The sequence below is a fragment of the Halyomorpha halys genome, unplaced genomic scaffold, assembly GCF_000696795.3.
Source record: "Halyomorpha halys isolate HHAL.00 unplaced genomic scaffold, Hhal_1.1 Scaffold1425.1, whole genome shotgun sequence".
Lineage (NCBI taxonomy): Eukaryota > Metazoa > Arthropoda > Insecta > Hemiptera > Pentatomidae > Halyomorpha > Halyomorpha halys.
The window spans coordinates 232,577-245,665 of NW_027111611.1; the positions used below are offsets into that span (position 1 = coordinate 232,577).

General features: G+C 29.3%; 1 protein-coding gene across 1 annotated transcript; it reads left to right on the plus strand.

Moving 5' to 3' along the window:
• Positions 1-154: 154 nt before the first annotated feature.
• Positions 155-11,977, plus strand: LOC106689681 (esterase FE4). Its single transcript, XM_014434795.2, has 10 exons — positions 155-576; positions 694-834; positions 1,401-1,560; positions 3,309-3,494; positions 3,576-3,766; positions 3,847-4,015; positions 8,086-8,264; positions 8,485-8,632; positions 9,576-9,702; positions 9,782-11,977. The coding sequence occupies exons 1-10, from the start codon at positions 379-381 to the stop codon at positions 9,936-9,938; spliced, it is 1,656 nt and encodes a 551-aa protein (XP_014290281.1). The 5' UTR covers positions 155-378; the 3' UTR covers positions 9,939-11,977.
• Positions 11,978-13,089: the final 1,112 nt, after the last annotated feature.

Consider the following 13,089-nt stretch of genomic DNA (forward strand, 5'->3'; position numbering starts at 1 on the left):
GTGGACATTATATGCTTTATTCTTAAATAAATATTGTATTATATTAAGTTACATGAAATTTGAAGTATAACTTTAAATGACCTTGAGGAGAAGAATGGAGGGGTGAAGGTCTTAAACCTTCACTTACTTGCTCTAAACTGGAACTAGATCTGTTTAGTTCCTTGATCATTGACATTCCATTTATAATAGAGCAAACAGGTTGAATATCATTTGGTATATTTTAATATAATTATATGGTTTTGAATTAAAAATATTTTAAGAAATGGAGACTGTATAATATCTTATTATATTACTCCATATTTTATTATATTTAAACTACATATTTAAAGATAACTTAATTATTATTTGATGGAAGTCAAAGCATAACAAATATTAAAGATGTACTTTACCTTAGCTCTCTGTTGTTTCCTTTTGGTTTGTGATTTATATTTAATCAAGTCTTCAAGTCTTCCAGAAGTAGCTATAGAGCAAGGAATTGTTAGAGGATTATACACAAAAACATTCAGCAATCGCCAAGTAATCAGTTTTGAAAGTATTCCCTATGCAAAACCACCTGTAGGAAAGTATAGATTTAAAGTAAGTGACTGAAAGCAATAAAATAATTTTTTTATTGAATATTGAAATTTGATTAAAAAAAAAATAGCATAAAATTTAATATTGTCATTTAATTTTTCTTATATACTTTTGTAATAGGAAGCTATTCCTGCTGGCCCGTGGGTAGGCATATACAATGCAACCAGGGAGCCTCCCTCCTGTCTTCAACTTGATTTATTTCTAACTAAAAGTTTACTTGGAACAGAAGACTGCTTATACATTAATGTCTATACACCAAGGGTATAAAAAAATAAATTTGTTGTTTATTTATATTTTTATTTTTAGAGAATGTTTTAATAAATTGTTATTTGAACCTTTTTTAAAAATTCTATTCACTCACTTGTATTTTGACAATCACCCAAATCATATCTTTTGTACTGAGTGTTTATTTAATTAAAGTTGACAAACGTAAATCAATATGTAAAATTTTGTTAACTTATCAGAGTGTTTTTTTTTAATTAGTTAGATTTTTTTTTACTAAAATTTTTGAAATATTTGTGTCATAAATCCAGACAGGTTCAAGTAGTGTTGGTGCAAGCTTCTATCTTGGTTTTAATTTTGACTATTTCCTGTTGTGTATGCATATTAGTCTTTTTAAAAATGTTTTTGCCTTTGTGTGATTCCCAGGTCAGTCACCAATTAAATGTTATCCCTAGGTAGTTTAATTAAAATGTCTATGCTAATGATGTGTTGACATAATTGAATTAATTATCTCTTAAGTATGATCAAATGGCTTATATGATACAGCATTGTCTGTATGGTCATTTTAAATTTTGTAGTCTATTATTATTTTTTTCTTTTTACAGTTGCCTGATGAAAAGACAAAAGAGTCAAAGCTTCTTGATGTATTGGCTTATATTCATGGTGGAGCTTTTTTTCTTGGTAAATCTGGATACCATGGACCCTCCGTCCTTCTTGAAAAGGACGTAGTTCTAGTGACATTCAACTACAGGCTTGGTCCTTTAGGTAATAGAATCAAAATATAATTTCTGTTTTACTTCTTTTCAGGCTACTGAAGATTTTTATTACTGGAAGTTTATTGTATGGTGGAGGGAACAAATCCAGAAAGTAGACCTATACGTCTTTTTTTTATCTCAAGCAAAGAAATTGGGATTTATTTTTTTAGCATGTCAAATCTTCTGTTTTTCCTGAAATTCAAAAGGAATCAGTTTCAATATGTTTATTTGTAGTATTAAACCTAAAATCAAGCTAACCAATTTACATCAGTAAAATATGCAGTCACAAAAGATATCTTGCAAAGCCAAGATAGCGGCACGAGTCCTGCAAAAAGTTTGTTGAATCGCGGCCATGTTGAGCAGATTCAAATATTTTAAAAAACTTTATTTTAACTTCCCATCATAATTGTAGTTACAGTAAATTTAAGAAAAAATAGAAGTTAAGAACAAGTATTAAAGTAAATTATAAAAAAAAACTCAAAACCGTAGTGCTACAATCGATGTTGAGAACAAACATCTAGAGAAGGGGAAGGAAGAAAACTTGGTTTTTGGACATTCGTGGCTTAGGCGCGGGCAGCAAATGATGTTTCCTAGATAAGGAGGTCCTCATCATCTCTTGTACAGATCAAGGGTGGACATCTTGAAAAAGGAGACATCGGAGAGTCACCCACAAAGAAAAAAGGACTCTGAGTTTTGGAATGTCTGGTGAGAGGATGTCCATCGGCTGGAAGCCATTATTGAGAGTTAGACATAGCTTTTTGGAAAGGACTGGAAGCCATTGTTGATAGTTGGACATAGCATCATAGAAAAGAAGATATCAAGAATCATCAATCATCAAAGGAAGATTGTGTAATTGGTTAGTTTTGTTTCTAACTAGAGTTTATTACATTGGTAAAATAGCTATTAAATATGTTTAAGTGTTATTAGTGGTAAATTGTCTGTTTCTGATTGCCTAGAAACCTGCCCTGAGATTAAAAGTCTATTATATTATGAAATTTAAATGAAATTCCATTATCTGTTAAATATTAAAGCTTATCATTTGAACCCAAGCTATCTTTTAGATATAAGAATTAAGTTAAAAATATCAAATTCATTTATTTTATTTTAATAATTTTTTGATTATTACAATATATTTATTACTTATATATTTATTATTACTTTTTTATTATCTGTATATTTATTACTTTTATTAACCTTTTTTCATAGTATTGATATCTTTTTATAATTCACTTTTATATTTATTATTTTTGGCTTAGTGTATTTATTTATGTATATAAAGTGCTATTTTGAATTTTAATTGAATATAATTGTGGATGACAGACCATGTATTGTTTTTAAGTGTATATATTTTTGCTAAATTTAAAATGTCTATTTTTTTTTTTATACTGTTGACTATAAGTTTGTTTTATATTTTATTGACGAAGAAAAAAAAAATTGTAAAATTACAAAAAAGGGAAAATATATGCATACACTTGTATAAAGAATGATAAAAAGCTAAAAAAAAAAAAAAAAGTTTGGGAAAAAGTACTATAAAAAAAAAGAAAAAAAAAAGCATATTCAAAAAATCTTATACTGTGACTATTCATATTATTTTATGCTGTGGCCATTTATACTAACAAGTTTCGAAACAAATTGTTTTTTACTTATCTTAAGTATATTGTGTATGAGGCAACCCAATTCAGTTGGACAGCACATTTTTTTTTAAAAGTGTTTTTCTGATTCTTAATATTTAACACAATTCTAATATTTGATTTTTAGGTTTCCTCAGCACAGAAGATAGCATAGTCCCAGGAAATAATGGTTTAAAAGATCAGGTTCTAGCTTTAAAATGGATTCAAAAGAACATAGCAGCGTTTGGCGGCAATCCAAACAGTGTGACAATCGGTGGGCTGTCAGCAGGTGGGGCAAGTTGTCATTACCACTTACTTTCACCACTCAGTAAAGGTAATTCCAACCAGTCAAATTTTTTAAAATTTGATGCTGAAGATGATGTTATTAAATGAATATGATGTTATTATTCGGTAGGTTTATTTCATAGAGCAATTTGTATGAGTGGGGTAGCTTTGAACCCATGGTCATTAGCAGAAAATTTGAAAGAAAAAACAATGGTAATTGCCACTGATCTTGGCTGTCCCGTAAACGATTCACTAATTATGATTAACTGTTTAAGAGACAGACCAGCTGAACACATTGTTTCACTGACAAAAAAATTCTTGGTAATACTCTATCACTAATCAATTTTATATGCTATTGTTGAAGATTTTTAGTTTTATATACATATCATTTTGTTTTTTAGTATTGGGGAAATATGTTCCCTCTTGTATTTTTTGGTCCTGTCATTGAGCAACCCAGTGAAACTGCATTTATTTCTGATCTACCAGTGAACATTTTAAAAGATAAAAGTGGATCTGATGTTCCAGCAATAATAGCATTTACTGTCGATGAAGGATTATGTGGAGCAGGAGGTATAGTTTATAATTTATAAACTTTATAAATTTTTCTCACATATTTCTGTGGGTATACTTCAAAAAATACTATGTTAAATTTTTATCTAAATTAAAAAAATTATACAGAGGACTCTCACTAACATATAACGCTGGTAAAGTGAAAATAAAACCAGTAGTGTTATAAGCAGTGTTGATATTCGAAATGTTTAAGAAAGGATTTTTTCCTTACCATTTTTTTTTGGCTCAAATTGTGCATTAGCAATATCAGCACAAAAACTGACCTAAAGTCTTAAGGTGTTGCAGAGAAGAATATGTATACTTTAAGATATTTTTTAAAAGAAACAAAACTATGGAGAAATTTTATAAGTGTTTAATAAGGTTTGGAAAGTTTTGAAATTTTAGCAATTGGTGTGGCCGAACCTGTGTGAACCCACTGAATATCACTACTAGTTATAAGTATACCGAAGAAAATAAAGAAAATATTAGAAGAACTGTAATTTCATCATTAGTTAAAATGTCCCAACTGAATTTTAATCATTTTGTGTCTAAGAGACTTCCGTTGCTTAAATTTCTTGCATTTTTGTAATGATTAAGCTATGTACAAAGGATATAGGTTATATTAAGTTAATATAATATATGGTATACTTCACTGCTTTCAGATATTCGAAAAAAAAAAAAATAGTAATTTTTCAGATCGAACAATTTAACTGAGAAGGGCACTATAGAAATTTGTATGTAATAAAAGATGCTTTATTCAAAAATATATATTGTATATCAATAATAGTAAATCATGAAAAAGATTGTTTTATTGACACATAATTAACTAATTTATATTTTCATTTCTCAAAAGGATGTTATTTTAAGTTGCTTCAAGTCCTTTAGCTTTGCCTTAATAATTTTTGGTTTAATAGAAACAACTTACTGGAATTTTACAATCTCAATAGATAATATATGCCCTTGCATCAATGCCAATAAGACACTCTATGTAGGAAGCACTTCTTTGGTGATAGGCATTGTGTCGTGGAATTTTAGGGAGTGGTTTTATAAACAAAGACAAAGAGTGTATGTTTCCACTGAGTAACTGTTTCTTTGTTCCCAGAAGTGTCATAGTTTTGCCTTCTACTGTTTTATTTACTAACCAAATAATAAAACATGTTTTCTACAACAATTTCCTTCCTAAAATATGTTTTATTATTTCCTTTCATTTATTAACTTATTTTTTTTGTATTTGGTTAATATTAATACATACATTTTTTTTTTTAATTTTATTGCATCACTCTATATTAATTTAATGTTTCACAAACACTAAATTAACTTTCTAGGTTCAAGCATCCCCAACTGATCTTCTGTCCTTTTGTAGATGATTCAAACCTCTCCCTTTTCGACTGTATCTAGATTCTTCCTTATCAGGATTATAATATTCACCCAAATCCTCTCTAATGTCATTATGAACATTTGGTTCAACAGGAGGTTTAGCAATATTTAGTCTACTACTGAATCCCTTTTTCTTTCTGTGTCTTTTCTTCTTCTTAGCTCCTATATATTTCTTAATTCTTGCTTCATAATCCATATTGTATTCACCGACATCCCAATCAGATTCATGTGCATTTAATCTTAAATGTTCTTCATCTTCTTCAGTGTAGAAATCTGCAATCAAGTTTTTTTTCATCTTTCAGTCTAGTTTAGACTAAAAGATGAAAAAACTATTTTAGTTTAGTTTCATTTTCAGTCTTGTTTCTACTTTCAGTATAGTTCTTCATCTTTGAAATGAAGTCCCAAGTCACCAGTTAAGATCTTAAGTTCTGGTAACCTTTCAGAAGGTTTCTCTTTCCGCTTCTTTTTATCTTGGTACTTCTTAGCTTTTCCATCATTTTTTTTTTCCAAGTTTTTCCATGCTTGATAAACACATGTTTCATTTTCAATTGAATTAGGGAAAAGACTGCATAGACTATTTCGTCATCATCCGACATTTGTTGTAGATCTGGTGTCTCTTGTTCTATCAGTACATGAACCTTGTCTTCGGAGTTTTCATCAATTTCTTCTGTGCTTCCTCCCTGAGAAAAGATGACATCATTTTCCTTTTCAAATTCTTTTGTTTCTTCAGATCCTTCCTCAACCAGATACCTATTATCACAGGTAATTGTAAATTCCTTAGCCAAAGGTGCTCTTTGCTGCCTTCTTGGTTGAGGCTTTTGTGTATCATAGGGTTCATTTCTGTTGGGTTGCCTATTTTTTCTTCATTGAACCAGCATTCATTTTTCAGGTGACCTATTAAATTAAATAAAGCAAATTTTTGGACTTAAGTATGGCCTTTCATAAAATGTTTTTAATGCTAGTCATGTCTATTGATGATGTTTCTCCTTTCAAACAATAAAAGCATTTGCCTTAACTCGGTGAATTTAATATTACTATTTGCCAAAACAGCATTAACAACTGGGTCATAATAGGGTGGTAAGCCTTCTATAATGTACATCACTTTTTCTGTCTGTCCAAGATTTACCTAGTTGAGCTATCTCTTGAACCAAACATTGAAAGCTCGTAAAGTATTCATCTAATGTTTCACCACTGTTTTTCTTAATTATTTAATAAGGTCAAATATCAAATCCATCCTGGAATTCCCTCAAACCTTTTTCTTAATTTTTCCCAGACCTTTTTCGCACTTTTTTCACCTCTGATTGATGGCAATATATAATCACTGACTGTTAGAATAATAGTAGAGAGTACCTGTTTGTTTTTTCTTTTCTAAGCTGCATCTTGTTCATTCCGTGGATCTTTTTCTATAATTTTTTCGTGCAAGTCCTTGGTTTCTAAGTACGCTTCAGTCTTCAACGGCCAGATCCCATAATTTTCTGCAGCAAGTTTTTCAATATTGAATACTGTGGTGTCTATTGTCATTTGTGTTTTGATTTTGGCGGTTAGTCCTAAATAAAACCACAAAGCTTACGTATCCATTAATATACCTAAATTACTCTCATCACTTAACCCTTTACATACTAAACCACCCTCTCCCACCAGTTTGTTGTGGCGTCTATTAGCGGAAATGTATACTCTTTGTCTTTATTTATAAAAAACCCTCCCTAAATTCCACAACACATTGTTGTAGGTCAAATATCTTCTTCAATAATTTTGTTATAAGTTAATTAAATATGAAAAGATGTTACTCATTTTCAAAAAGGCAATAAATATGAGGTCTTTTTTGTTTTTTTTAAATCATCTATTAGAATGAGAAACCAGGGTGAAAAATAAAGACACGTCAAAAAAAGTATGAAAAATAACATAACTAGTACAGCACCTATGTTTATAATTCTTTTAATTACTATTTGTCCTACAGTGTGAAGAAACAAAAACATTATTAAACTATGGTCTTATTTTAAAACTTTTAAGAGATTAGGACCAGGGATATCTGAAGTTCCATTAAAGAGAGTTTACATTCTAGAAAAATTATAGTAATATATTGAGAAAATGTTTTCTCAGAACAAAACATTCTCAAAATTGTAGATTTTGAATCCATCACTTTATGAATGATTTTTCCTCTCCTTACCACTTAAGTAAGGAATCTTTTGTTATTAAGTCAACTTTTCAATTTGCATTTTCTATGGAACTATCAGTTTTAGAGCCCCTGATATAAAAAAAATAAAGCATTTTTGACCATTTGCTGGTGCGTCTGTGCCGTGAAAATCTCTTGAACAGATGGGGCAATTTTTTTTTGTTTTGTAGGGTTTCAGTTTCTGGTGTCTGTGTATCAAATCAGGTACCCCATGGACAAAAGCTGATGTACGATAGCTGAACAATGTATTTTATTCTGGACTGTAACACCAAATCAGTTCTAATAATTTTTATAAAACTAGCTATTTCCCAGACATTCCTGATGCCTTTTTGAGGGATAGTTAATTAACTAATACAAAATAAACCAATAAGTAATTAAAAAAAAATCGTTATCAGACCAATATTAGGAAAGGTACAGCAAAGAATTATTTTAATGGTCTTAGCAGCCAAAGTGATAAGGAAAATTGTTTGAGTTGACCCACTAAATATTGTTTAATTGCTATAATACTGTATGAAATGTTAGAAATTTATTTTTATTTTAGAGATTTTAACCACTCCTGGTATGTTTGCCGAAATGCAAAATCGCTGGAATGAGTTGATACCTTTTATTTTGGACTTTAATTATACAGCAACACCCGAAAAAAGATTAGAAATTGCAGAAAAAATTAAAGAAAAATATAAAATTGATGATTCTCCAGAAGGACACAAATTGTTAATTAAGGTTTGTACCATAATTTGGTAGTTTATTTCCATCATAATCCAGTTCAACTACTCCCATCGTCTTCTTACTACTTGCTAATGCTATGTCTCATTGTTCATTTTCCCTTCCTACTGTAATTGAAGTGTATCTTATCAGTTATTTTATAACTTTTTTATTGCTCTAGTTTAGATTAACATGCAAATACTTTACAGAATAATTAAATAGTTATTAATTGTTACAGATGATTGGAGATCGTATGTTTGCAGCTGGCATTAGTAAAATTTCAAAACTCTCAGCTTCTGTATATACTTCACCTCTTTATGTATACAGATTTTCTTATCGAGGAAAGCATTCAATGACTGAATTGCTGTATACTAAAGAAGACTTAGGCATGATACGTTTGATTTCTACCTTATATTGGCTTAATGATAAAATGATACTTGGAGATAGGATTTTTATACAGTTAATTAATCTATAAGTATATTTGTTAATTAAAATTATTTTTGTGGAGTTTCGTTAGGTAGATGGCCAAAGTGACAATTTAAATTAATAGATAAGGCAAAAGAATATTAGACCAGGAAAGGAAAATAATAAAGATAACTTAGCCTTTAATTTGAACAAAATAAATAATGTTTTCTTTATTGAATAATTTAAAATAAAACCTATATAAATAATAAAACAAAAATTTGAGCTCTAAAGTCAATTTTAAGGAAATAAAAATCAATTTTATATAATCAAAAAGAAAATAGTATACTATGCAAATCATTAAATGTAGAATGAACATAAAATCTAAGTTGAACTGAATTACTTGAAGAAGCAAGTCCTGGAGGTCAATGCTAACTTGTAGAAACCTAAGGTAGTTAAAACAGGGAACTGTTTTCTGTCTATCTCAAACAAAATGTGAAGTCTTCCAGTGACGGTGGTTTCCATCTCTTGTGTCTAGAGGTGGATCCCTTTGGATGCACCATCTATTATTAACTGTGAGATTAAGCTGTGGTGGGGAGAGAGATCTGACAAATTGCACATGCGTGCCACTCATATCCCGAGTTAGATTAAATTTTAAAACTTTTTCTTAATATTAGGCTTATATAACTCTTTAGCAGTATTAAGCACTATTATTTCGATAATTATGAGATTATTTTTTATTAGTTATTATTAAGACATATTCTAACTGAACTATGAGAATTCCCTTAATATAACTATAACAGCTTCGTGTAAAGCTGTTTCATCATTATAACCAATCAGAGTCCATATTTAATAACAGAGTACACAATTAATGCAAAAACAAAGGCCTAAGTATAATTATTTAAACATAAACTTTTTTTTTAATAGGTGTCAGCCATGGTGATGATGTCTTTTACACTCTAGGATTTTCAAATTTCAACTTTATTGAGTCCGTATCTGATTCAGAAATGTCCAAGCAAATGCTTAATGTATTTGTTTCCTTCATGAGAAATGGGTACTTTAAATTTATTCAACAAGTCTAAATAGTGCTTATGTATCTCACAGAGTGACTGAATATGAATGTTTTATTACAGATCATTAGGAGAGAACTGGGAGCCTGTAAATCAACATTTACCAAAGATTATCTTTACTGATATCAAAGGTCCTAATAATTTTCAGCTGACAACAGTCGATGAATTAGGAGAAGAAAGTTTCTGGGACTCTTTAGGTTTTAATGAAAATCTGAAATGATCTTCTATTTCAAAATGAATTTTAAGACTTATTGTTCAATTGAAATTGAAAATAAATTTAATAATAATTCACACTTGTTATTTAATAGATAATTTAAGTTGTATAATGATCTTATTTTATATTATTTTGTTTTCCTTTGTAAAACATGACAATGAAAAGATATTTTATACATAATTTTCTAAATTATAAATCCAATTAAAAATGTTTATTTTCTTTTAAGCAATATTAATATTTTTTTAACATGATTAATAGTAACAGAAATTTCTGAAAAATTATAGTTATTCATATCAGTATTTTAATTAATTTTTAGAATGTTTAACATAATAATAAAAAATAAAGAAAATTGGAACTTATTCATATCAATATTTATACTTTTTTTTTAAAAAATAAATAAAACAGTAAGGTAATCCTTGTCATTACATTTGTAAAATATTTGTTAGAATCAATGTCTTAAATTTTAGTTATACAGTATTTATTTACCAACAATTTTTATTATGATTAGTATAGTAGTGCCATTATTATTATAGTAGTATGCAGGAAAACTGTGCTGTTTTCTCTACTCACTTATTGTTGAAATGATTGGATTTTGGCCTAGGGAAATGGAATTTAACCCTTTGCATTTGAGACTTTTTTTGTATGACATACCAGTAACTCAAGTGTACTTTTTTGTTAATTTACCAAAAATAGTTCATTTCAGAAAGTTCTTTGAATTTACCATGTCGAAATATTGTCGCCATTCGAGTGCAAAAGGTTAAGACAATCGGAATTCTAGCTGCTTCATATCCCTCCAAATAATTCATACAGGATTTCACACTATGATTAATCCATGCCCCATTTTTTATGAAGTGATTGTCAATTGGCAACTTTAGTAGTTTGAAACTGTGTGCTAGAAAAAAATGTCATCTTTATGAACAAAGAATAGCTTTTCTACTTTCCTAATATCTTTCATATATTTTCCACTGAAAGTTTTGAATGAAGATACACCCTTGATTATTCAAGGTGAACTTGGTTGGAAGGGGGAGGGTGTGGTTGAACAAGAAAGCATATGTAATATAAAGTTATTTTTAATATTTGACAACCAGCCACAGTTTCATCAGGACTAAATGAAACAAGATGCAATTACGAAAGTACAAAATATATGAAAAATACAAATAATAAATGAAATGTTGAGATCCAAAAGAGTGTAAATCGAAATTTGAAAATTTTCTGGAGCCCAAAAATATGCATTATTCAAGTGATTGTTTTAATGAAACAGTTATTATTGTATCAGCAGTTTTAAACTATGTTAGAAAAGAGTTTGTAAAATATTAAGCTATTCTAAATATCAAATTTTCTAAAAATTAAATTAACTCAATTTTGTGTGTTAATTTTTTTTTTTTCGATTACCTAGGTTCATTATTGAAAATAATAAACCAAAACTCAATAAATTGGGGAAAATGAAAATTAAAAATTTGTATTATCTTAGTTATAAACATTAATATAAAACAGTCACATACAAAGAAATAAGTCATAAATTTCTAAAATAAAGTACCTGATATTTTGGTGAAACGTTATTTCAAAGAACAATATATATTTAGCAAAATATTATGCAGACTTTTTACTGTAGAGATTTACCCTCTTTTGAATCTCTACCCTTCAAAAACACATCCTGATAAATTACATGTTGTTTTTCTTTTTTTCATTCTGTTATATTTAATGTTTGATAATTAAATAATAAAATTTATTAATTGTCATGAGTATTACTTCATTTTATTTTTTCAATTTCTCTTGCATAACAGGATAAATCCAATTTATTTAATTTCACAAATTTAGTTTAACAATATTTTACAACTCCATTTTTGATGTTTAAAAACTACTCATATATTTGGGTTTTCTCTAAAATTATTAATCTGTATGTACAGAATACGTATTCCCGATTGTATATATTTATTCTTAGTTTCTTTTATACTTTCAATGTTGTATTTAATTTTTCAGAGCCTTGATGCAGGATTGCAACTTAGGCCAAAACTTTTGTACACATTAAAATAATTTTACTCTTACTGTGTTTCTTCTTACACCCCCTCCTACTTCTTGTTTAGATTGACAGAGTATTTTACCAATATCGTAAATTAGAATCAGTATCTCATTCTTTCGAAGAATTCAAAGAAGCATATGAATTGGGCCTTAAGGTGAATGAAGACAAGGTGTACATGAAAAGCTCAAGAGAGGATAAGGTAGAGAGCAAAGTGACATTCAGAGACCACAGTTTCAGTTCTGTAAACCGGTTTAAGTACCTGGAAAGCCTGGTTACAGATGATAACAAAGTAGAGAGCGAAATAGAGGCCCTCTCTCTAAAAGAATGAGAGTGGTCATTTAAAAAACCTTCGTAAGGCCAATAGTGATGTATGGGATAAACATGGCTCTTGACAAGAAAAGCAGAACAGATGCTCAACTCCTGGGAGAGAAAGGTATTGGGAAGGATTTAGGGAGGAGTCTCGGAGAATGGAGTTTGGAGAAGAAGAAGGAATGAGGAACTGATAAATTGGTCCTCGTACAAATTTATCGTGGCATTAATTAAAAGTGCAAGATTAAGATGGTTAGGACACATTGAGAGGACGCCCAATGAAAGGATACCCAAAAAGATGGTTTATGGCAAACCAGATGGAAAACTGAAAAGAGGACGTCCCCGGATCAGATGGCTGGACGATGTGAAGGAGGATTTGAAGCTCTTGAAGGTTGGCAGATGGTAGGAGAAAGGAAGAGACCGTGTAGATTGGTTAGCTGTTGTGGAGGTGGCCCGGGTTCTTGCAGAGCTGTAGTGCCATAATAATAATCCCATTCTTTAAACCAACAAGGCACTTTGTCATAGTTCTTAATCTGACATTTAGAAAGCTTGGATGTGTTATAAAAAAATTATATGTATATATAATATAAAAAAAAGTAATATAACCTGGTAATTGTTCTACCAAAATAGAACATATTTTTGTTTCTCATTGCAAACCCTTTTGAGGATTCCTTATCAAAATATAACATACACATAAAGGAATAAAATTATTGAGCATGTGAAAGAGAGAAAATGTTTTAAAGAAGTTTACTATACTATATTTTAAAGTTCATTGTTACTACATATTTTTCTTTGATTTACAAGTCACAGAATATTAGAGTTTTGGTT